This window comes from Eutrigla gurnardus (genome assembly GCF_963514095.1).
Source record: "Eutrigla gurnardus genome assembly, chromosome: 7".
Classification (NCBI taxonomy): domain Eukaryota; kingdom Metazoa; phylum Chordata; class Actinopteri; order Perciformes; family Triglidae; genus Eutrigla; species Eutrigla gurnardus.
The window spans coordinates 19,863,632-19,888,183 of record NC_139921.1 but is presented as its reverse complement, the minus strand read 5'-3'; the positions used below and the strand labels follow the sequence as shown (position 1 = coordinate 19,888,183).

The 24,552-nt window shown below is 42.4% G+C and overlaps 3 protein-coding genes across 7 annotated transcripts in view; 2 read left to right on the top strand and 1 right to left on the bottom strand.

Moving 5' to 3' along the window:
- Nucleotides 1–5,428, bottom strand: part of myo6b (myosin VIb) — a 30,689-nt gene extending 25,261 nt beyond the window's left edge. For both annotated transcript variants that reach the window (XM_084012770.1, XM_084012771.1), the window contains exons 1-4: nucleotides 5,289–5,428; nucleotides 2,332–2,479; nucleotides 541–610; nucleotides 379–452 (exon numbers count right to left, since the gene is read on the bottom strand). In XM_084012770.1, the coding sequence (XP_083868896.1) occupies nucleotides 379–452; nucleotides 541–610; nucleotides 2,332–2,448 (261 nt within the window). In that variant the 5' untranslated portion in view covers nucleotides 2,449–2,479; nucleotides 5,289–5,428. The remainder of the gene's footprint in view (nucleotides 1–378; nucleotides 453–540; nucleotides 611–2,331; nucleotides 2,480–5,288) is intronic.
- Nucleotides 5,429–6,638: 1,210 nt separating this feature from the next.
- colec11 (collectin sub-family member 11) lies at nucleotides 6,639–9,589 on the top strand. Its single transcript, XM_084013327.1, has 7 exons — nucleotides 6,639–6,841; nucleotides 7,378–7,539; nucleotides 7,647–7,718; nucleotides 8,195–8,266; nucleotides 8,341–8,394; nucleotides 8,524–8,619; nucleotides 8,787–9,589. Exons 2-7 carry the CDS (start codon nucleotides 7,407–7,409, stop codon nucleotides 9,176–9,178), a joined length of 819 nt encoding a protein of 272 aa, XP_083869453.1. The 5' UTR covers nucleotides 6,639–6,841; nucleotides 7,378–7,406; the 3' UTR covers nucleotides 9,179–9,589.
- A 1,474-nt stretch (nucleotides 9,590–11,063) lies between these two features.
- The window catches only part of dcdc2c (doublecortin domain containing 2C), a gene marked incomplete at its 5' end in the record, with an annotated part of 39,497 nt that continues 26,008 nt past the window's right edge, over nucleotides 11,064–24,552 (top strand). For 2 of the 4 annotated variants that reach the window (XR_014597423.1, XM_084013432.1), the window contains 10 exons: nucleotides 11,064–11,344; nucleotides 11,843–11,891; nucleotides 12,184–12,260; nucleotides 12,395–12,526; nucleotides 13,087–13,242; nucleotides 13,369–13,417; nucleotides 17,065–17,194; nucleotides 18,904–19,004; nucleotides 19,445–19,573; nucleotides 19,831–19,929. Coding sequence is in view for 2 of the 4 variants with exons in the window: in XM_084013432.1 (XP_083869558.1) it covers nucleotides 11,064–11,344; nucleotides 11,843–11,891; nucleotides 12,184–12,260; nucleotides 12,395–12,526; nucleotides 13,087–13,242; nucleotides 13,369–13,417; nucleotides 17,065–17,194; nucleotides 18,904–19,004; nucleotides 19,445–19,573; nucleotides 19,831–19,920 (1,194 nt within the window). Of the gene's footprint in view, nucleotides 11,345–11,842; nucleotides 11,892–12,183; nucleotides 12,261–12,394; nucleotides 12,527–13,086; nucleotides 13,243–13,368; nucleotides 13,418–17,064; nucleotides 17,195–18,903; nucleotides 19,005–19,444; nucleotides 19,574–19,830; nucleotides 19,930–22,509; nucleotides 22,640–24,552 lie in introns of those variants that run through there. The other 2 variants (XR_014597424.1, XM_084013431.1) reach the window with 2 other exon arrangements.

Here is a 24,552-nt window from a genome sequence, read left to right as displayed (position 1 = left end):
GGTATTGTTAGAGGCAGTGCATTTAGAGGAAGTTAATAAGTAGCACACATTATTGAAGGAGGAGACAACAGACTGGAAATCGAGCCCAGTGGAGGCTGCTGGGAAACACCTTTACTTGTTTCCCTGTCTTGCTTTCCACATCTACCCGCTGTCCCTCATTTCCTAAGTGAGTGACTGGGATCAGTCTGGACCGGTCTGACTTTGTGACCCTTCTCTAGCATCCCGTCCCCCTTTACCACCTGGTATCCCCCCCCAAGGGAAAAAAGGACAGGGATCCTCTCTCCTGCTGTCTTCCAGCCGGTCACTCTATCTCCTATCTTATGATGCAGCTGGACTGAAGTGACTTTGCAAGAACACCTATATAAACGTAAAACTTACATAGATGTGGTCTTTATTGTAGCGCACTCTGACGTTGTTCAGAAGCGTGGCTTCATTCAAGTACATGAGGGAACCTGAAAAGACAGAAGACAGATTACATCTTTCTTTCTTGGAAAATGGAGCTTGTTAAGAGCGATTGCGTGATTCTAAACATGGACTTACAATTGTCATCCACATGCTTGTTGACATCATCCTCTGCTGGGAAGACTTGGCTCATTGGAGCAAGAAAGGTCTGCAACACAAACAGTTTCCCTTTATTATAACATTCACATGATGTCACTTCCAGGACAGATTGCTACAAGCGGCACCGTCTCTATGTAGCTCTGCCAACTTTATGTACAAGATAATTCATCGCGCTCTGAAAGGATTACAACACAAAACATGTTTATTAGCATCCAAAAAGGGGGAGAGACATATTAGACACAGCAAGCGAGAATGAATAAACATGAATCATCCATCATGGTTAAAGATCAGAGTCATGATGTTTGGTGCAACATGCTTCCAAGCTAATTTAGTTACTGATGATATTCTCACTCTATTGTTTAACAGTCTGAGTTAATGGAAATAAACTCAATGGAACAAGCCGGCTGTGAGAGAAACAAGGGGAGACATGGCAGGATAATGAATAATTTGGTGGGAGAGCAACTGGATCTGAACACCTGAGTGAGTCAGTGAGTGTGTGTGTGGTTGAGAAGAGGCGCTCGGTGTGGAGCTTGATCTTGTTGTAACCAATCAAGTCACTTAAAAAAAAAAAAAAAGTAAAAAAACCAAACTCTTAACATTTAGGGAACCAGGGCACCTACAACAAAGCAATCAGACCAAGTGGCACCATTTAAGTGGAGCGATGATGGTGAATGGTTATTCCCTACAGTAAAAAAATATAAATGGGCCCCAGTCTATGCCCTGATGCATGGTTTATTACCACAAACAAGCTGCGAGCATAAACAGAACCGGCTTTGTGTGTGCCCACTACAGTACCTTGGCTCAATCTGGACATGCCCGTTCCACAGTAATAACCAATGTGAGAAATGTCTAACCAATAAAATTGACAATGAAGAAGAGGCAGTCAGGCGGAGGCACTAATGAGCTTCGCACTGCAGTAAAAAAAAAAAAAAAGACATTCAATGGGCCTTTCATTCCCCGACTGAACGGGACGGAGTTTATGCCTCGTTATAAACAGATCATGATAATTCAAAGTTCACGGCGATTCCACGGAGATTCACTTCCGAATCATTCAGTTTTAAACACGTATGCCTTTTTGTGCAGTCACCGTATTGGTACAAGGGTCAACGTCTGCAGTGCATTTTTACTGGAGAAGCATTTCGCTTTTTAAGACATTTTGATGCTAATAATGTTAGCATGTGTAGCTGTTCCAGTACCAGATCCTTGGTATTGCTGTCTTAACAAGACACAACGAAAGAGGCGAGAGAGGTTGATGCATTATCAGCTACTTCGAACTGCGAGACGACACGCCTGATGTAAACATCAGAGGCTTACTTGCTCAGGACACGTGATGGCTCAGGTGTAACAGGTGCCCTTTACCTCCTAATGAGCAGCTCTCGCTCGAGGCAACACTATCAGCGCACCTGCTGCCGCTCTCTTTATTTATTCATGCCTCTGTACGTGTGGTCTCTCGTGTTTCTCACATTTTTTACACACCTTTCTCTCTAAATCGTACTTCAGACAAGAAAAAAAAAACACCTTTTCATTTCTGACTCATTGCATTGCAGTTCTCCATGAGTGTCTTATGGATGTAAGTGTCATGAGCACCCTCCTGGGATTAAGGCCAACAACACCCAATTTATGTGAGTCACTCAACGAACCAAACAATCCTCATATCAACCGAGCCAGAGAGCCACCTGAAAGGAAAACGAGCCCCCAGCTGGACTTTCTTTGGCTGTAAATGGGAAGACGTTGTGTTTGCATATGTATGTTTTGAGGGCGATGACCCACCTTGCCCCTTTGGTTCAGCGGTTCTATGGTGAGCGTGTCGGCTCCTATGTCGGTGATCATCCCCAGCTGGAACCCGTCGGCGGGTTGAGGCGCCCACACTGGCTTCCCGTCCTCCATGGCTCACCTCCAGTCCGGCACGACCGCACAACTGGGAGAGGAGAGGAGACGGAAAAGAGGAAGAGCGGCAACATGAATGAAGATAAGCACACGTGTGGCTTAAGATATGCAAAAAATAATACAACAGTTTTGCATTTTGCTACGTATGTCAAATAAACTGAGTTTACTTTCGAAGCTGGCCCCCCTCGCCTGTTCCCAATGGCTTCTACAGCTGATGAAGCTGTTATTCCTCCGACTGATCTCGTAAGAGAGTTTATTGCAAGTCCTGCAATCTCTAGTGACCTGACGTAAACTGCTCAGCCAAAACAATCCGGTTGGAATCATCTCAGGTCTGTCGGTGTATGTTCAGACAGTGTCCAAGCTAAAGCAGCTAATCCTGAGACAATGCTATCAAACCACTTCGGGGTTATTTTCATAGTATTTTCTGGATACTAACTTTTAAGCAACTAAATCCCAATTAGTCAGTAATTAAAGGCTAAAGCTGCGTGTAGGTATTCCAGTCATTACCATCTGTGTACAAGGCTGTATTGCCAGCTGGCTCTTTTATTTTTTTTATAAAATGCACACCACTGAATACATTCAACTGTAAATTAAACTTTATTCTGTGAATTGATAGCAGCGAATGCACCAGAGTGCCAGTACAACAGCGTCGATCATTCCTCTCCATAACTTGTGCTGGCAACATCAGAGGAAAGTGCTGACGTAATGCTCAAGTATCCCATTAGTTCCAGGGATTGAGGTCAAATGTCAGAGAGGATAGGTGCTGGGAAGTGCTGATGCAGCCGTCGACACTGAGTCGAGGTACAACAGGTTCATCAGCTGAAGCACAGAGACGGACCCATCCAAGGGGGAGACTGGAGGTGTAAGCAACCGTTTGCTCCTCCATATTTGTGATATTGTTTGTGAAATTACTTCTATAGCTCATTTGACAACTTAAAACCCTTGTTGAGACTCCTTTGTGTTGCACCATAGCTTCATCATGAGAGCAGTCAATCATTTATTCTCATCAAACAGGATGACAAAGGTGTCGGCGCTTAAAGTAAAACCATTTTACTGCTTCATTATCAGGCACGTCATATCTGCTCAATGCACCTTAAAACGGAGGAACAACCTACAGTTGTTGGAAATCTGGAGTCTAAATGACATTTCATCAAATGTGTTATTCCTGAGAGGAGAAACGGGATGATTTGGAGAATGTGGTGCCTATGCACAAGGCTGAATGTTATCACTGATTCCCCTGAAAGTCAATGTAAGGTAGGAGACATGGCACGCTCTTATCTCGACTCGTTGTTATATGGCTTATGTGTTATTATAGCAATAATCTTTATTTACAATGGATGTCTTTTTCCAGGCTGGGCCAGCAGCCAAGTAAGAGGATGAGTTCAAACATCAAAAGGGGCAACCCCACCGCCAAGGCCAAAACTACGAAAAACTCAAAGAATTTTCCAAGGGTCACACTTATAAATGCAACCTTTAGGATCCATAACAAGCAATATTCAATTCAATAGGCTTCTTGAACTTTGGATGTAGAAAGCAGAGCCTACGAGTTGCCTTCACACTAACAGGTCACTTTAGGTCAAACGAGGAAAACTCCATCTGCAACTTTCAGGAACTTAGTCTCCATGGATGCCAGATTATTTGATTATCAAACCAGAAAACTACATTAAAACATAAGCAAGAGTTTAAAAAAAATGCACCAGAAGGAGGGAGGATTAAGATTACTTTCCCCAGTCTGTTATCTACAACTTTCAAGTGTGAGATCAAGGCTGCGGAGAAGCTTCAAGTCCGTCCTTGATAGATGACTGATAACCACACAGTTCCCACAGTTCCCACCAAGTCCAATCACACCGCAAATATGCGCGTCGTGATTGAAACGTCTCATAATGTGTAATAAAGAGAAAATGCATGCTTACTCTATTTGTCATACAACAAGGACAGTCTATGTTGGTCTGCTGCAGACTTCCATTCACAACACATGTCTTTGTAATATACAGCACTGCTCAATATACCAAGAGCTTTGGGATTATCATGCTCACTTCCAAAGCAGACCTCCAAACAAGCTGGTATATCAGTTAGGGAGATGGCCTTCAGCCTAAAAATCTACACTAAACGTCTATACTTCTCTCAACAAAACAGGGAGCAGTCCCTCATGAGTAACTTTGACTCTGCAGCCCTAAATCCTCTTAGTATTTGACCTTAATCCAGACAGTGAGGTGAGACGCTACAAGAGAGAAGCTGCCAAGCCAAGCACAAATACAAGTCTGTGATCAGCGATGCAAATCAGAAACACAGAGAACCCAGCGCAGAGAGGGGGGAAACATACATGCACACCTAAATGAATGGACACGGGCTCAGAGCAACAGCAGGACACACAAACACGCCTCTTGTTTCCTGCCTCTTGTTTCCTGTTCTCATACCGGGCAAAAAGGCAAAGTGGAAAATGCATTGGATATCAACAGGCCAGCAGGACTTTTTTTTTTTTTAAATAGATTACGGTAAAATAGATTTTTGGCTTAAGATTTGGGAGGCAACATGGCAGACAATGTAGAATTAAGCACACAGAAAGGATCAAATAAGTTTAAGACCTCCTAAAAAATATCAACATCTTCTATGCAAGAGACTTACAGTAGTCCCTTATAAATAAAAGTGTAGGCACAGTAACACTAAACTAATGCAGACAAGGCTTGTTAATAATAAACACAAGTATCATATCCAGAAGACTACAGCAACTGCAGGCTACTCACTCCATGTATGTACCTGCAAAGATAATACAAAGTATATCAGGCTGTTTCTGACACTATTCGCTCAAAATAAAGTGTTCAAATTAGACAAATACTTACGCTCAGGGAGTCAAATTTACGATCAGGGCGAAATATTTGCGTTTTAAGTCCCTCATACGGATGCGTAGTTGTAGTGGCAGCAAACCAGCTCCCTCAGTCCGTCTGTTTCAGGACAGGACCAGAGACAGGACAGACGCTGCAGCAGCGCTCGGTGCTCCTCCGGTGAGCACAGGTGACGTCACTCCGGCTTGCACACTGCCGAAGGTGCGTTGACGTACCGCTCGTAAGATCCTGTGTCAGGTCGCGTTTTAGTCTGACAATCAAAAAGCGGCTCTTTTTTTTGGCAGCAAAGTGGCCAATCAACGTTCAATTTGACTCGTTGTCACAGAATAAACAGATGTTGTTGTTTTTTTTTTCATAGAACTGAAGTTAGAGGACAAATTGAGCACACAACTCAACCCGATTCACTGGCTGCGATGAAAAGACAGCAAATATTGCCTTGAGAGTCATGAATATTTGAGAGACGGGTAACCTAAAACTTTTGGGGGGGATTTTCGAAGGAGACATCCAATCCACCATTGAAAGCAGCCACTGGGTTTGTAAATCTAATTAGGACATCTGACACTCCAGCATTGGACCATATCTGATTACTGACACTAGATGACAGCATGTAAACACTAATATTACTTTTCTTTTCGCAAGTTAAAAAGTCCATGACAGCATTTGCAGGACAAAGACCAGCACCACTCGACCATATTAAACTGTGACATTTTATTTTGGGAGATTACATCCTTTACAGTCTCCAAACAACAACTATTCACCAGCCACCATTTAGTTTGTTTGACTAATGAACACAGACACATATTGGTGAGTTTAGGTCTGAAACATACATCTATTTAATTCTCATTTCACCTACTGTAATATTCACCAACAGTAAAAAATAAAAATAAAATAAAAAATAGGATGAATAAATGACATGTTTGCTAAGATCCAGGCCATTGAAGCTCCACCACTGTGCTTGTATGGACAATGGCTCCCTCAGGTGGCCACAAAGGGGACAAGTAGATCTGCATCTGAAGCCAAAAACGCAAACCAATGAACTTGTTGACAGGAAAGTAGAGAAGAAGAGCAAAGAGAGATGGGGTGATCATTATAAGGAAACAGTGCACTTTGTGGAAACAATAGGGGCTGAAATGCCATTCAGTATCATGTAAAATCCTGGATTGACTCCTAAACTTGCAGTCCAGATTTTAGAACGATGTACATGTTAAATTTAACTCTTCAGGATTTTTTGTGTTGTTAATCTGCCTTTAGAAATAAAATACATGTCCACATGCTTTTATAAATATCTGAGTTTGAAGTTGAGCGAGTGTATTTATCGGACCCGTCCGAATGTCAATCACTCGAATGCTTTCCCAGCCAATTATCTGAGGGGCCCCCCAGCCGCCTTGGACTTTATCTGTGAACTGTTTACGAATGTCCTATCACACACATTCTGTGGTGCCTGTGGAGGAACATGACATGTTGCTGTAGGACCACCAGTGTTCAAAGCTCCTGCAAGTCTTTGCAAGCTGGCTGTACTTTTCTACTTCTGTCTGGAAACACCTCTGCAGGTAGGCCATGTGGATATATACTTTCAACATGAAAGTATTTTTTTCCCCTCATGGGTTTTATTGATTAATATAGACATTGGCAAGTTTAGAACAAAACAATTGAATATGTCTTTGGTTTAGGCAACTGTTATTCTGGATGTTGCTTCAGTCCTTAGCTTTTTCTATTAAGCATTAATTCATTTACAAGGTACACATGGATTTTTAACTTGTACCTTTTTTGCAACTTCCAAAGATTTGTAGCATAAAGACATAATTCTTAAATATCCACTTGTGATTTATTAATATTAGAATAAGAATAAGTTGTTCACTTATCTCTGTAGGGTGTGTTCTCTCAAGAATGAAGTAACATGGGAACTGGATGTAATTAATAATGACTTTATAGTGATTTATTATGAACGTTTAGCTGCTGAAACATTTTTTTTATTTCTGATTCCACTGTTTTAGTTCTGTAATACTGTGTTGATTATATCTAACATCACGCTTTAGCACTTTCTGTGGTATAATTTGTCTTGTCTTAATCTCTTTTATTTCTTCAGTATAGCCCACCAACCAGCCCATGTAAAGGATGATAGGAGAGAAGCTGTTATTGCCCATAATACTAATGTCTGTGCTGAGTTTACTGACACTACAGACGTCATATGGACAGCAATTGGCAGAGGAGTCCTGCACTGTTCAGATCCTTGTCCCCGGACTCAAAGGCATGCTGTTCTACATACTTTCTAACACACACCATGATTAGTCAATTAAAAAAAAATCGGTCTACATATTTTTCAAATTGTATTTGTTTTCTTTCTTCTGCAAAAAGGAGAACCTGGAGAGAAAGGTCTAAAAGGAGCACCGGGGCGACCAGGGAGAGTTGGCCCTCTTGGAGAGATTGGTATAGAATATTTATGTCTCGATGCAGGGGGAAACATTAACTATTAAACCCAAAATTGCGCATCTCCTCATTTTTTCAATACAACTACTAAGCTGAAAGAAAAAAACAAAAAAAAGATCTGGAGTAAAGATCACATTGCTTGGGCTGATAAAGTAATGTTACATCACTTCCAGGCCATCCAGAGATGGCCAAGTGTTTACATTTGGATGAGAGGTTGGAGGAGAAATCAGTTGCGGAATCCGCTGCTGTGTGAGTGTTTACTGAAGACCTTAATGAGGAGCGGAGGGTGTCCACATACTTACAAAGAGACTGCACAGACAGACTTTATTAAATGTATATAGCATAACAAAATAGTGGTTTGTGAATCTGATTTCTTTTCATTTGCAATTTTGGTCTTTTAAGATGCAGAAATAAGATACATATTACTTTTTAAGTAGATTGCATTGCAACAAAAATATTCCTTTTCCTCTTTGCAGGTCAGACTGGGCTTAAAGGTCAGAAAGGCGTGATGGGGCGTTATGGAAAAGTGGGCCCGAGTGGAATGAAAGGTACTGAGAAACCTAGTTCACATTTAGTAATCTATTAAGTTTTATTTCATGAATAATGACATTTCACGTCTCAGGGGTAAAGGGAGACATGGGGGATCCAGGTCCACAGGGCCCTAATGGAGATCCAGGTGAGTTATTACGCCATGTTATTCATCCTTTCAAACAGATTATTTTTCGGGATTAGAAAGACACGTTTGGTCAAATTTGAGAACTAATGAAGCCCGTGTGATAATCCCCCCACATTTTTGCCTTATCAGGTGTTCCATGTGAGTGCACACCAATGAGAAAGATGATTGGAGAAATGGACATTCTCGTGGCACAGCTCTCCTCTGAACTGAAATTCATAAAAAATGGTATGATCTTAGCATTCGTTTGCATGTTTTGAAAAAAAAAAACATTTTTTAAATCCATATCAGTCCTCCTTGCTCGTTGTCCTCATAGAACTGCAGATGCTGGGCACGTCACTGTGAAATTTATAGAAATACAAGTGCTCATTTTTCAGCACTGCCCTCCCCTGCAGCTGTTGCTGGCATAAAAGAGACAGACGGTAAGGTCTATCTGTTGGTGAAGGAGGAGAAACGCTACTCGGACGCCGAGGTCTACTGTCAGACGAGGGGGGGGCACCTGGCCATGCCGAAGGACGAGTCAGCCAACGCCGCCATCGCCGGGTACATCTCCGAGGCGGGCCTGAGCAGAGTCTACATTGGCATCCACGACCTGCAACGCGAGGGTGTTTTCACCTACGTGGACCTCTCTGCCATGACCACGTTCAGCAAATGGAGAAAGGGAGAGCCCAACAACGCCTACGACGACGAGGACTGTGCCGAGATGGTGGCCTCTGGGGAGTGGACTGACGTGGCGTGCCACCCTACCATGTATTTTGTTTGTGAATTCGACAAGGACAGTGCATGAGTTCTAGTCAGTTAGAGAGAAAAGTGTAAATAGGATGACAAAACCGCACGCAAGTTGTGGAAAACTATTTTATTTTCCGCATAAGCTATTTATTTTCTCAACCCACAAAAACTGCCATTCTTTTGTTGAAGCCTTTACTCATTTTAATTGCACCCCTAATATCATACTTTGTGATTCATTAGTGTTTCAGACAGCATGCCAGGCAATGAGTTTTTATGTTATGCAAACTATCCAACGAGCAATATCTGCAACAGGGCCATCAACAAACAAGACGAATAAGCAAATGTAGAAAGGCTGCAGTTTGTGCATGAAATATGAAATTAAAGAACAATTTTGTTTCCAGTCGCATGCTTTTAATCATAACAATGGAACATAATCTGCATTCTATATTCATATCAGAAGTTATGTGGTAGCTGATGTAAAATAAAAAAATAAAAAATCATTGATGACTTTTAAAAGAAAGACCGTGTTTGTGCATTCTTTGAGCTGACTACATTTATTTAGTGCAGCAGCTGAAACCCAGTAGTGTGAAACAGCCTCCACCCAGTGGCTGAAAATAGTACTGCACTGTAACAATTTCTCACACAAGTGTCACATTAATAATAATAAAATCAATTCAATCTGATCACGTGGATGAAACATTATGCTGTGTTAAGTTAACGCTGACAGTTTTGCAGAGACATGTGTATTAGTGGAACATAATGTTTTCTCTAAACACAAGAGAGTTTAAAATAATAATAGATTAATTACACTTGGCATCAATATGACAGCAACATGTTTGCTGAATGACAAAAAAAAAGAACGAGACATTACATACCTCAGGTTAATATGGCATTTTCATGTTTGAAAATCCTCTGCGGTTCAGTTGTGTGATTGATAGAAGTTGTGTTTCAGCCCCGGCTGCTATTGTTTTTTCCGGTCAGGCATCCCAGCTGAGATGATATCCTATTGAGTCCCTCTAAGAAGAGGAATTTGAATATGCATGATGCAGTTCTCCAAATGAAGCGCAGGGCCAGTCCCTTAAGAAATGAATAATTAATGCCAAGATGAATTATGCATTTAATTGACCAGGAGTTGTCTGGCATAAACCAATTAGGTGCCATTGTTGTTGGTGCAATCTCTGGTTACCTTAGTGGTAAACAATTTGGACAGCTATATCTAGTAGGCCTACTGGCAGATAATCCATGGAAAAAAGAAAGAAAAAATAGCCTGCAAATCAGAGATATGTGTGGGGAAAAAAACACACACACTGCATCTGATGTTATATTCACTGCTATATTCACCATGGAATGGTAATAGTGATGTTCAGCTTGCTCATTTGCCTTCCATTAAACAGAAAAAAGGGAAACATTTTAAAAGACAAGCAACAGGAGCGCTGTCAACAAGTAATCTGCTAGTTTTTGGTAAATGTACAAAGTAAAGTGGAGTAGGATGAAAGATGTGACTGAATAAGCTTCAGTGGTCCTATATGGGTGTGAACCAATGGCTCTCATCCATAGTGGGAGGAAGCCTCCAATCTGGTTCACTGGAAGTGGTCCAGAGATAACAGGCTCAGGCCTTATAATAACAATAATAATAACAAATGTTAGTTTGTTAGACATTTGATATTTTGAAGGGAAACCCAATTAAATGACACAACCTGGGTCAAACTAATGTAAGCTGGATGTGACCTGACTAGTGTTTGGGTTTTGCACACAGGGGTAGACGTTAGCTAACGTTACACCTCTCGTGTGGAAGAATTGGTTTCCATATCAGATGCTATCTATCTCCAGTTACGTCTCCGGAGGCTCAACACACCTGCCAGTGACACATTTACTGTAGACACCCAACGTGCCATTATTGTTCAATGTTCAAACCGCCGCTGTGTTGTTAACTGACGCAAAGAATGCCGGACACGACGGGGAGAGGTGACCGACCGACTAAAACCATCATTGTCTACAGGAACGGAGACGCTTTCTTTCCCGGAAGGAAGATAGTCGTGAACCCGAGACATTTGTCGACCTTTGACGGGTTTTTGACCTCTTTGACCAGAGGCATCGAGGCTCCGTTCGGCGCCGTGAGGAAGCTGTACACTCCCAGACTGGGCCTCAGAGTTCAGCAGTTGGACGACTTGAAGCATGGGAGTGTCTACGTAGCCGCCGGAAATGAGCCGTTCAAGAAGCTGGAGTAGGTACCTTGCTGTAAGGTGTGTTTGCTGGACGTATGTGTGGTGATAGCAGGGAGGTCAGGTAACCGAGGTAACCGAGGACGAGCTCCATCTTGGGCCGTTGGGAAAATGTATTCATTTCGGCCAGTAAGCTAGCTAACTGCAGGCTAATGTTAGCTTCTTTGGTTGGAAGGGCAGTTGGCTGTGTTGATACTCTGTACTGTAGTCCTTAAAATATGTATTATTTATTTAAACTAAGTGCTGGTTATATAGCCATCATTTACACATACACATTTTAAATAAAGTTTTAATTTGGGTTAACACCCTATTGTATCTAAAAGCCTCGTACTAGTATTATTGTCTAGATGGCATAAAGTCTAAGTTGGACCACTTTTTATTCCACCTTTAGCTGTAAAAACAGTGTTTTATTAAGTGGCATCATCAGATTTAGAGGTGTCCTCCATCTGTATTTGTAGGTTTCACATGAATAATTTCCATTGCTTATTATTGCCTTCCAGCTATTGTGGAATCACAACCAAGAAGCCACAGAAACAGAAACATGAGCAGGTAAGACTATACTGTTTTGTCTTTGATCTTGTATACTGAAGATGAAGATTAAGTCTCGCCTTTATTTCCAGGTTCTGTATTATGCGTGAGCCATACTATTATGTGGAGCTCTCTTTAGTGGGAGATCGCTAGGTGACTTAAGTCTAAACCCTGACCCCTTACAGTGGTCTGAATGATAATTGGAACCAAACAGTGATAATAAACTCAAGAGGTCTCGTTTTCACACAGAGTTGGAGTCCAACACTTGCCTCATTCCTTATTTATCACCTCACTCTCGTTTTTAAATTTTCAGATCCAACCTGTTGTTCACAGCAGAATAGTAGTTTCTGCCCGCTGGAGGAGAACTGCCGATGAGTCTTGCACAATAAAGTAAGTATTGATTTAAAGATGGATGAAAAAGTTATCCTGAATGTAAAACATGAGCATGTTTTTTGATATGTTATATAGAAACTATGGGTTTCCTTTTCAGCAATTAAATACTATGTTTTGTGTGTGTTTCATAGTGTCTTAACCAATGGAGATGTCTTGGTTCCCCCGGTTCGGATCCGGATCCCAAAGTACACCCTTAGAAGCTGGGAAAATGTTTTAGCCATGGTCACAGAGAAAGTGCATCTTCGTACTGGTGCTGTGTACAGGTGATGGACATCAGGTCATTATGAACCTTTAGTTTTAAATACATCACGTACCAGTGAGGATAAGCAAAAGTGCAACCTGTAGAGGACCCATCTTTAAAGAATACATATTTTATGCTTTTGGATTTCTTTATTTCAAATGTACGAATCCTGACCCAATTAATATCTATCATGTTATGCAATGAGACAAAAAATATATATAGAGAATTTGAAGAAACATAACAAGTCACACTACTGAATCTTGATTCACTGTAAAGTATCAGCTGCTCTATTATAGATTGTCGAAATGTGGAGGTTTTCCAGTCAGTTTAAATGCAGTAACATTTAGCAGAGCGTAACGTTTTTTTTAATGAATTAGTGATTGGGACTGTGCCTGGTTGGGATGTGCTCACAGGAGTTTATCCAAAACTGCTTGATTGATTTGTAAAATATGCAAACCTTAAGATTAACCACTGAAAAAAATATTGGAGACATAAATGTCCGTCTTAATATCACAAACATTTATAAGCATAGTCGAAACAAATCACAAAGCATTGCTCCAATTTGTTGTATATCTTTCCCAGGCTTTGCACATTAGATGGACGTCCTCTCTGCGGTCCCGCTGAACTGGAGAACAACCAGCACTATGTTGCAGTTGGTGCAGAAAAGTTTAAAGCCCTCCCATATGATTACCACGATCCCTTCAGGGGTTTTATCAGGGAAAGCAACATGATCAAATGGTATGACACCTATCTTTTTTTTTTTTTGCAGATTAACATATTTTAAATAAACTCTGGCTCCCCATTTTGATGTGACGAGCAAAGAGAACATTTCTGAATTTTTGGTTTCCCTTTTTTCCCTTGCAGCGAAAACATCCTACCTGCTGTTATAAAGACAAGACATGCAAAGGAGGCAGTGAGTACTATTGCTTCAGAGTTGGGTGCAGTTTGCCATCTGGTTGTTCACTTTGTCGAGACATGCTCAATAATTATATTTTTTCCCCCTCTAAATTCCCTCTGGTTTATTGCTGCAACACCTTGGTTGTATCACAGTTGAAAAGCGTATCTTTGCACACACAGCATTTCAATTAACATTTCCCACGTGTGTGTGAGACTTGTTGTGGGGGTGCAATTCGTTATGAAACCGCGCTATCATCAATCACTGTCTGCGGGAGGCATTGAGTTACCTTTGCTTTCCACTTTGATGGGTAATCCCCACAGAGAAAGTCTGGCCCACTTGATCAAGTGCAGTGAGCCTCATAGACAGATCATATGCACCGAGGGGACTTCACTGACTCAAAACAAAAAAAAACAAAAAAAAATCTCTTATTCAAACCAGAACCGGGACAATTTGTATTGTGATTAAGTAGACAGTGAAGTGCTTTGAATCCATATGAGGATTGCGCTGCTGTGGGCCCGAGATGAACACCAAATCACACGGTGAAGACGAGAACATGCCCACTCAGCAAGTTGAGGTAGAGATTGTGGGGGGGGGGCCCTGTGAGAGATGTGTCTGACATCTGATTTTTCTAACCATGAAAGATGACAGTGCTGTGGCAGATGCCAACTTTTTTCAGATGGAGAAAAAAATTGCCCCATGCGATATCTCAACCTGTATATGTGGTTGACTACCATTATATTCTGAATGAATATTTATTAGTAATATATTAGAATATCTTAAGGAAATCGCGAGCCTTCTTCTTCTCATTAATATCTAACCATCATAAAACAATATATGGAAACCACACTGTTCTCAAACTTTGCTTAACTGGGGTTCAGTCTTGACATGGGGAAACATTTGCCATTTCCCCCAGTACCATGAGGTGGAGACAGAGACAGAGTTATGGCTGTGTTTTGCATCCACCAGTTCATTGTAATATTAGTCATTCAATGGACATGATGCTGCCGCATTTTACTCTCTTCGCCTCCATGTCTCAACCCTCATGAATTTGTAAAAATGATTTGGCCAGTTAATAAGGACCGTTCAGAGGGGAAAGATACATGCGACAAAAAATTGCCCACTCTGTCTTGATCTGTCGGCTGCTTAGCTTACTGATGATTACACATGCATTTATAGGGTCACGTCCGTCATTAATTCCAGTTTGACCTCACAAAACAACAGCAGTCCGGTTTGAAATGCCTGTAAAACACATCCTTTAAACATGCCCACTGAAGCTGTGTAAAATGTAACCTTGCTGTGCAACCTCGCTGTATGGGAACGGTGTCTGTCTGTGCACTGGGCGGTAGAGCGTTTCCGTGCTGCTGAATGGGACATCTGGTCTGGAGCAACCGCTGAAGTCTAAACTGACGGCTCTGCTGAGTGTAATATTGAAACTCTCCAGCACACCGTGTTCCCATCGGGAGCGAGCATATATGCTGAGTTAGGTGTTCGCAGACATGATGAGGTAGAAACTTTTGAGGTAGACATATAGAGAAGATTAATAGTGGGGGGGGGGGGGGGGGGGGGGGGAGGAATGCAAAAGAGAAAAAGAGAATAATGATGTGCATCAAAGCAAAGTACTTTCATATTATAGTGATAATAATGAGCAGTGCAATTGTGCTTCACGTGTACTTCACTTGAAGCATCCTGTGAAAACAGCCCAGAAAGGCTGACTAAACCTTTTAATAGCTGCACTCTCCCTGACATCAGCGATGACTTGCTGCTGCTGCTGCTGCTGCTGCTCTCCATTTCTCTGCTGTTTCTGGATGATGTCATCGGTGAGGGGGTGTAGCAATGCCCCCGTGGAAAACTATACCCCTCGCTGCTGCCAGCGTGTCTGCTCGCTGAGGACCCGTCCCTGGGAGTGGCTCCTATTGATACCACAGTCTGGCTGGAGGCTGGTCGGCCCAATTGGTTCGGAGGACCCCTGTTTTCCCCCCGGCTATCATATCACAGTGTCCTCGTGTTGACTCCTGTTCTCTGCCACTTGAGAGGGGCACAGATTATTAGGGTTAGGGTTAGCTGCTCTGTCCCCCTGAGCCTCCTTCACGCAAACTCCAGCACTCACTTCCTCTCCGTTAGTCTCTCTCTGCGGCCTCCCGATACACACAGTTGTCTGCTCCCACAGGACATGGTACTGTAGAAATGTAATGCAGAACGAGAGGCGAGATGACCTCAGCGTTTCCACTGCCGTGTTTCCAGTCGTGCTTCTACTCGTACTGTACTCTCCTGGCTCCACAGCGCCCCTCGTCCTCCGCGTTCCCCTCCCCGAGTGGGATAGTCTTGATTTAACTTTGTTGATTTAAATAAGATCTATTTACATCTCACCACCAGGCCGTAAACATGGGGAAACAAGCTGTTCAATGTTTGATTGCCCAGATGTATTTTGATTTTGAACTTTTTTTTATTTTTTATGATGAAGTAGTTTCATCACTCCCAAACGAAATGAGGTTACCAAACTGAATTAACGGCTTACCACTGCAACTGTGCCACCGCTCTTCTGTCTTTGATCTCGTGCGGTTATGTGGACACTGCAGCGATAGAGGGGTGAACTCTGTTTCAACTCTCCCTTCACTGAATATACCAGGCAAACTTCACTCCCTCCTTTTGTTGTTTTATTTTTCTCCCTCAGCCCACCAACTGCTGTGGAGATTCAAAAGAATATCAACAGACTTTGCCTCTGTCTGCATTAAAGAAAGCAAACAAGTGAAGAAACAACGCTGCCATTCCCCAGAGGCCATGTTACTGAGCTTGCAAACACCATTGCCAGAAGTGTATTCTGGTGGAAGCCTGAGATCACTACACTATCCCCCGAGCCAGCCCAGGGATCCAGCCAGGCTCCGCAGTAAAGAGCACTGTAGCTGCAAAGAAACATTAAGTCTGGCCGATCCTGCTCTCTGTGTCTGAGTCTCTGTGAGGGAGACATACCTCACCTTGCTACCTACAGAGGGGATGAGGAGCCCGTGAGGAGAAAATTGCCTTTTGTGGAAGCATTAATTCAGATGTGTACCCTGCTGTCTGAACATCACTCTAAACTCTCCCCACTGCTTCCTCTCTCTATCTCCCTCTCTCTCTCTCTCCTTCACTCCATGCAACTGAGGCCTCTCTTTTTTTTGTTCTTCCTCACCTCTCCATCAATAACCTTCTGCCGTCTACTGCTGAAGAATAAGTTATTCCCTACGAATCCCTCCCTTTCCCTTTAAGCTTGTTTGGATTTTCATTGTTTGATCTGGCTTGATAAATAAGACAAATGCAGTTAGAAATTCATGGCTGCCCCATTTCATCAATAAATGATTAGTTTGCTACGCTCCCTGGTGATTGATAGGTTGTGCACGGGATGTATTGGAACCAGATGAATTCAATACAGTAGGAGTCACGGGGGAGCTACAAAGCATATCAGCTCATGAAAAATTGAGGTCAATGGAAAATGTTAAAAAAAAAAAAAAAAAAAGCATTGGAAAGAGAGGAGAAACAAGTTTTGCCCTGATGTGTTTTGTCTTTTGTTCTTCTTACTCTTTTTACAAAACAACAGCAAAAAGTCGATGATGAATCACAGAGAAATCTGAGGGAATATGCCTTAATCTGTGGCCCTGTTTTCTCCTCTCTTTTGTCTCTTCATGTAGTTTGCTCACACAGGCTTTGGAGAGGACCTTGAGCACACAGCCAGGGGCCAGATGAAGAAACAAGCCAAACCGGAGAGAACCAAACAACAGAGGCAGGTGTCCAGAAACCCAGTTCTCTACTCAACAGGGGGTAAGCAGAGCAATTCTATAGAAATCTCTCTACACGTCTCTCTCTCTCCAGCCCCAGTGTTCTCATCCCCTCTAACACCTCCTTTCTCACTAAGACAATATGAAGAATCTTTTTGGCTTTTAAAGACCAATTTATATGTGTATGCGTGTGTGTAGGGCTTCATTTGGGAACACATACAGCCGTGTGTGGACGTGAGGATATGTGAGTCAAGTGTGTGTTGGGAACATGGAGGAGAAGGGAAAAAAAGGAACATTTGGCGGGTGAAGGAGCTTTCTTTGGATTCTCAACCTGCCTCTTTTAAGTCCAAACAGAAACCCAGCTCCCTGCTCTTTGAAAGAAGCACCAGTCTTTCCTGTGAATATTAAACAGAACAAGACTTCAAACACCGTCAAGGGGGCTTAAATCATAGATGAATTCAATCAGGCCATTTTGTTGAATATGTATAGACAAAGCCCTGTTAACTATGTGGGGGGAAACAAAATGCTCTAATTTTCTCCCGATGCGGGGGATCAACATGGTAATAAGTTATTAATCACAAATAACGTCGGTGAAAGAGCATAAAAGTGACAAAATACGCCTTTAGATTGGTGGGTTTGATCATTGTGGCAGTCGCGCTGTTTAATAGTGAAACTGTGTTTGTCATTAATACACGGTAATTGTGGGTGTCCTTCCTCTGTCCAATAATTCAGTAGCCAATTCTTCCAAGGCTGTTTGTTTTACCATCTGTGCAGAGTAGCACAGCGCTGCTGTACCACATATACCATGATATGATATGATATGATATGGTAGCATAAATGGGCTAATTGTCACAATTTGACACCTCCATTCATATGTGTGACTTTCTCCTGTTGTGTTAATGGTGATGCTGTAAATTGTGGCTTGGCCAGACGGCAGTTCCCTCGGCCACGTTTTTGACAAATCACATCTATAGGAACGGCTTCCTCCCACAGGACACATTATCAAACGGTTAAACAGAGGAAGTTCATGGACCTTCAATCCCCCCACAGAACCCCTAATACTAGCAATAGCTCGGAGTAGTCTTCACGAGCATCATCTGGGACGGGATCACAGCTTTTGGTACCAGCTTTCTGAAATGAGTTTGGAAAGTAATGCGTCACTGAAAAACATAATGAAGTCTAAATGTTTTGTAGCTGTATGATTGCCTCTTAACTAGCTATTAAACGGAGACATTTTTCTGTGCGTTGTTTTTTTGTTTTTTTTGTCTTTTTACTGATTAATCTACCATGCTTTATTATTTATTATTTAAATGCAATTACTTAAGGCTATTGAAGTGGATTCAAGCTCAATAGTGTGTTTAATTATTCACATCCCGCCCTGTTCGGCAGCCACAGACAAAAAAAAGGAGATTGTTTACAAGGGAAAACAGTGTGACGTTGTGCTATTCCCCACATGCATCAAGAGCAACCTGTCACTGTCAGGAACTAACCCTGGACTGAAAGTTCACGCTGGCTGGCCATATTTGTGGCAGGGCAGCTGTGGCTTTCTGTGGCCCTTTCGTCTGTGGGACCACTCTAAATAAATAAATGGCTTGACAGCTACATTGATCTCTCGCGGAGTTGAACGGGAGAGGCAAAGGGAGAGGGCAGTGAGGGATGGAAGGGTATGGAGAAAGGGAGAAAGAGTGTGCGCAAAGAATGGGACGGCGACTGCCAGCCGATGAGGTAATTGTGATTAATCACTTTTCTCAGAGGGCAGCGTGTTCAATGCACAAAACAAAAGGAGTGAGATGGCAGGAGCCGCCGAGGTGCAGGAAGACCGGCAGTTGAAGGTGGACCTGCCTATTGATCAGGTAGAGCACAGCCCCACACACTGCAACCTGATGAGGTATTTAGCATACACTCTTTAAACAGCTCCTATTTATCCAACAGGAAGTATACATTGATTTCACTCTAAAAGACTATTATGAACATCACCGTATATATACATAGGCCACCTGGTCATGTCCGGGGTCTGTTTAAGTTAAATATATGCTCCAAATTGTAGAACACTGAAGACACTGAACACCATAACAAGCATAGTTCCTCCCATTAAGCTTTAGCTTTCTGTGGGGCTTTGAAAAGAATAGAGAATACACTCCGAAGCACATCATAGCATCATTTGCTGCACGGAATAAGACTCAGAAATTCTCAGTAGAACAAGTTGCATAAATATATAAATATTCAGCAAAATCAATACAGCAGTACAGTACAGTGTAAGCCAAGAGGGATCTTGTTTTCTCCTTCCCTGCAGGTTGAGGCCACGGTAGTTGACGAGGAGTACGAGGATGGGAGTTGTTCTGTGGGTCCCTGCAAGGCCTCCCTCCATGATTCAGACAGCTTGTGTCTGCAGGGGTCTTTGTCTGCAGGTTCCAGGAAGGATGTAAGCGCCCTTTATTATTACTTTCATGAAGTTACTATTCCAAGTTCAGTTCATTTTCACTATTATGTCCAATTTGTTTCATTTGCTTTTGGATTAGGGCACATAAAAATGGCCTAACCAGCAATTATGGTGATCAGCGCTCCCATATGCAAGAGCGTCACGTAGGCCTGCTTCCAGCAACTATATTTTTGTTTAATTTGTCTGTAACCTGATTTTTCTGTCTCCGTGGTTCTCTCTGTGTGTATTGTGTACACCAGAGCATTTACCAGAGCAGCCTTCCGTCAAGCCAAGGAGACACAGGCACCGGGCACAATTCTGGTACTGAAGACACAGGATTAAAGACATAGGAGCCCAAGGTACGACTTTATGTAGTATTATAGGGTTTATAGAGCTTAGCTGTAGTCCCAGATACTCGCTGTATCACAGCACAAAGCTGAGAAGACACACAGAAGTGTGCATTTTGTGATTAGAGTGGAGCTGGTTGTATTTGCAGTCTGCCCTCTACTCTGGTGATTGTGTACATTCACAGTGATGAAGTGGGGCTGAGCTGTGTATACAGATGTTTTTGCATGGATCCGTGGTTCCTAGAAATTACACTCATTTAAATACACTTATTTTGCTCTAATAATCCCCGGGGGACAGCGGTATGAAGCAGCATAACTGTGATGAATGCACACAATAGTTGGGTGATATTACTATTCCAAGCAATTTCATTCGGCTTTGAAATGAGAAGATATTGAGTCTTATTTAAGCAATCAATAACCTTGAACATTTTGTTTTAATGAAAACTATAATTTCAAGCAGTGGCAATTACACCATAGGGGAATGTTTTGGTGTGGTGATGGTTTTGCTGCCGTATGCACTTTTGCAATAAAGATATTCTTATTGGGGTAATTATTGACTTCTGGGGGCCAGTTATGACCCTGGCTAAAGAGCTCATCAATAGCTGAATTCATTACTTATCACTTTTAGGCACGCAGGAATGTTGCTGATTCAGATTTGCTATGGATCGCAGGAAAGGACCATTAGATAATGGAAAATAATAATAATAATAATAATCCTTGGTACAGACTCAGCTACTTTTTGCAATAATCATCTCGCCAAGCAGTGTCAGCTGACGTGTCAGCTGACGATGACTGACATAAGAAGGTGGGATGTTTGTTGCAAGCTCTCCAGCTGAAAACCTCATGCCAGAACACATATATCCAGTTTACACTGGAATTATATCACTTTAACTACATTTTTGGGGAAATCAGAACACCTTGTACTTCTTGTACCACTACTTGTACTACCAAAATGTAGCTTTTCATGAGTTTTGTTTTGTGTTCCTTCATGTTTCCTGTGTATTCATACAAGTTGTCACCAGAGCAGAAATAATGATGCTGCAGGTGCGACGTACCAAAACTTCGAGTCTAACCATCATTGATACATACTCTCATATTTCCCCTGTGAGGCCAGACAGACTGCCGCTGCCTCACTGTGGGCAACCTCCTCATTTAGGGCTTGTGAATAATAATGAGGGATAACTGCACTGCTATGACTCATACTTTGAGCTGAGTTCCAACAGATTTCCTCCCACTCCGGCGCTCAAATGTGCTTGCGAAATGCCCCATGTACTCCGTATATATGTGCATGTATATAGTAGATATTGATGACCGAATTCAATTACATGATTACATTTTCAGCCCAAGCTTTAAATGATTTATTGCATTGAATTTAAATAGTGAATACATTTACAGATAGTACACCGGTGAGGCTGTGTGTGTGCGTGTGCGTGTGTGTGTGTTATTGACCTGTGTGGTCCAGGCCAAATAAAGAATAACGAGATTCAGCATCTCTGCCAAGTGGAGATGTCCGCTGGGATTGAAGGTAGGCTATCTCGGTGGAAGAGAGCGAAGGATGGCGGGCTGGAGCCCGATGCACATTTATCAAAGCTTTTCTTATAATCACTTGACTGACTTTTGTTGGGCTTTCTGAAGGTTGGGTTTTCCTTTAGAGTGCACTCTGTTAAGGAGTTGATTGATTTCATGAGGGGGGACTCTGTCTATGTTTCAGATGTCATACACTTTGAGGAAATGTGGACCTCTGGCGCGGTATTGTGTTTACAACTATCATTTGTTTTGATTTAACAATATTGGCTGATTTATCAACCAGTGAGCTAAGCATTTTTTCTTAATTAATATTGTTAGAAATGCCAATACGACTAGGGACGGTTGATCAATTGTCTTCCTCTTCTTAAGAATTTTGTGATAAAAAATCGAATCGTTATTGAGCGTTGCATCGATCCATTCCTTTCCCTTTCCAATGCAAGTCCATTTCATTTGTCTTTCAGTCCTTTTTTCCCCCGTGCCCCTATTCCCCGAAGCTCAGGTTAGCCATTTCAAAGGCCTTATTCTCCCCATGCAAGGTCAACTATAATCAACTCTAGACAATGTCACCGCCTTGCATTTCCAGAGAGCTACACAGACGAAGACGACTCCTCTGGGCTTTTAAGGACCTACTGCATTATACCATTCAATTACTGTTCATTAGACAGTGTACAGCCATTAATCAGACGGAGATGTTCTGCTAGTCCTCAGCGGGGACAATGAACTGGGGAAATTTATTCCGGTTTCCTGTCTCGGCCGCTGTTTAGTGGTAAAGAGAGAGATGACACTTTGGAATGCACCGAAGCTACCGAGACATCCTCAACCGAGCCGCCTCTCCACTTTCCGTATCAGCCTTTTTTCCGAGTGAAGTTCTCTGCTTCATGCAGCTTTGTCTTTTGAATTTTAAGAAACATAGGCTTTGTCAGAGATTTACTGCATATGTGGGAGAGTATTACGAATCTGATATATCACTAAAAGGGGAGAAAGCTGACAGATTTACCGATTAGAGCTGCATATGCATTGAATATGACTAGATGATGATATGAGAAACTGATTTATGTTTTCCAGGAGGCTAAAGAGAGGGAGGCGTCTTCCAGGCTCTGTAGAATACGGTCACGAGTGTCCCGGTTTTTCAAGGGTAGGTTCATCAAAGCATAAAGCCTGGTAGTAGCTCACTGGCAGCAGCAACGGCGGCCCCTGCGTTCCCCTCCGCAGCACCTAATGCACCCATAAAGAGACCACTAATACACTCTGCATTACCAGTTCCTCCCTCACATTGCATGTCACCGGATCCGCAACCACCTCTCAACATCTGGGAGAGCTTTACGCCATGGTTTATGGAGACCATCTGGTTGAGTGGTTTTTTTTGCCTCCCCAATCTCAGATGACTTATTCTAGTATTAAAGGCACCTGCACATCAAGGTGTGCCATGCTGAGAGCCTGGGATTATTCACCACTCTTTATATTTCCCATGTCATTTGTAATTTGGAACCACTCAGACAGGATGAGAGGGATATGTACCTTGTTACCATGAAAATGCTTATGAAAATCCTTTTTTTTTTTTTTTTGCCCCTCCAAGACTTCTTAGTCTTAAGTAGAATTGCATGTTCTGACTCTTATGTGATTGATCGAGAGAAGAACACATCCGTCAAAACACAAAATAAGTGCTATACACATTTGATTATGGGGGGATGTTAAGAATACAAACCGATGCAAACTTGACGTTCTCCTTCGTAGGGGGAATATGCCTTTCAGCTGGTTCAGCCAATTTCATTGTAATTGCTTACAAACCGGGCGTTGGTAGCGATGCATCCTCAACTGCTCCCTGCGAAAATTCTAGAAGTGACTAAATGGAACGGGATGTGAATCCCTGCACGTCGTTATCGCCGTCTGCACTTCAATCTCTCGGCTCGCCCTATCAGCGTGACACCGGGAAAAATCACTGCATCCTGCGCTAACAGCATGCTGCCTACCTCGCTCACGTGCCATCCATCCACGCTATCAAGAAAAGTGTTTTTCCCCCTCGTACACGTGTGCATGATTTGTAACGTATGTATTCTCTTTTAATTATCCTCACATTGATAGCACTAGAGGTTGAGATGCCGCCTCGTACGATGATCTAGTATTGGCTGTGATTTCCCTGCAGAATATCGTTGGACACTGCGGGGGACATTTGACATAAATCACAGCACATTATTGCTCGTAGACTCCAGACCCGCGTTTTTCCTGTCCCAATATCACATGATATTGTTGTTTGCTGTTTATGAATGATCCTGCATCATTCATGCCTCACATTCCCCCCCCAGCCGTCACAGTGGATCTGCAGATGGCACAGATGCAAAGCTTACCGGGAGCCTCGGAGCCGTAGCGGAGGGGAAGTGGGATGTGAAAGGAAATGCAAGAGATCTCTAACAGAATCAAACCTGCCTGCCACCTGCTTTGCATCAAAATGTCAATATCTGGGGCAGTTTTTATCCCTGAAAGGAATTTGTCAGCCGAGTGAAAATGGGAGGTCTGTTTCTAAAAGCAAATCTACCATCAAAGTACTTCCCCCTGGCTCCTTCGTATACTTTACCCGGGGTATTCCATCTTGACTTCCATGTATAAAAGCGAGATACCACTCGGTTCAGTTTGGCTGAGATTCTCCTTCAGAAGTTATTGGCACCGTGTACAATGGCCTTGTAATTTACGAGAACTGTTAGGGCCTCTGACAGAAGTTGTAAAGCATCTTGACTGATTGGGTAGATATGAGATGTGTGTAGTCATGGCATATTGTCGGCTATACGTGCACAAGACATTCAGAGAGTTGCATGGCTTGCTCTGTCACAGATAAATTACTCCACACAGTCAAATTAAGTTGTTGTAAATCACCTCGCAGACCCGAGACTAGTCCTGAGTGACGACCTTTACGCCTATTTGACTTTAAGTCTTATTTATGTTAATCACATCTGTATTATACCGACAGTAAAATTGTGTCATACCCTAAAAGGTCATTGTTTTGCAGTGTGGCATGGGACGGGGACAGAAAAAACATGTTTTGAGTGCATTGTTTGAGTCTTGAACGTTGTTATTTATATTTATATTTGTGTGCGTATACATATATATATTCAC

What these genes read in the sequence shown, in the direction of transcription:
- colec11 (XM_084013327.1), top strand. Translation starts at nt 7,407, where the DNA reads ATGATAGGAGAGAAGCTGTTATTGCCCATAATACTAATGTCTGTGCTG. An exon ending in GGGCCCGAGTGGAATGAAAG is followed by an intron (nt 8,267 to 8,340) that starts GTACTGAGAAAC and finishes TTCACGTCTCAG; the next exon opens with GGGTAAAGGGAGACATGGGG. An exon ending in ACTGAAATTCATAAAAAATG is followed by an intron (nt 8,620 to 8,786) that starts GTATGATCTTAG and finishes CCTCCCCTGCAG; the next exon opens with CTGTTGCTGGCATAAAAGAG.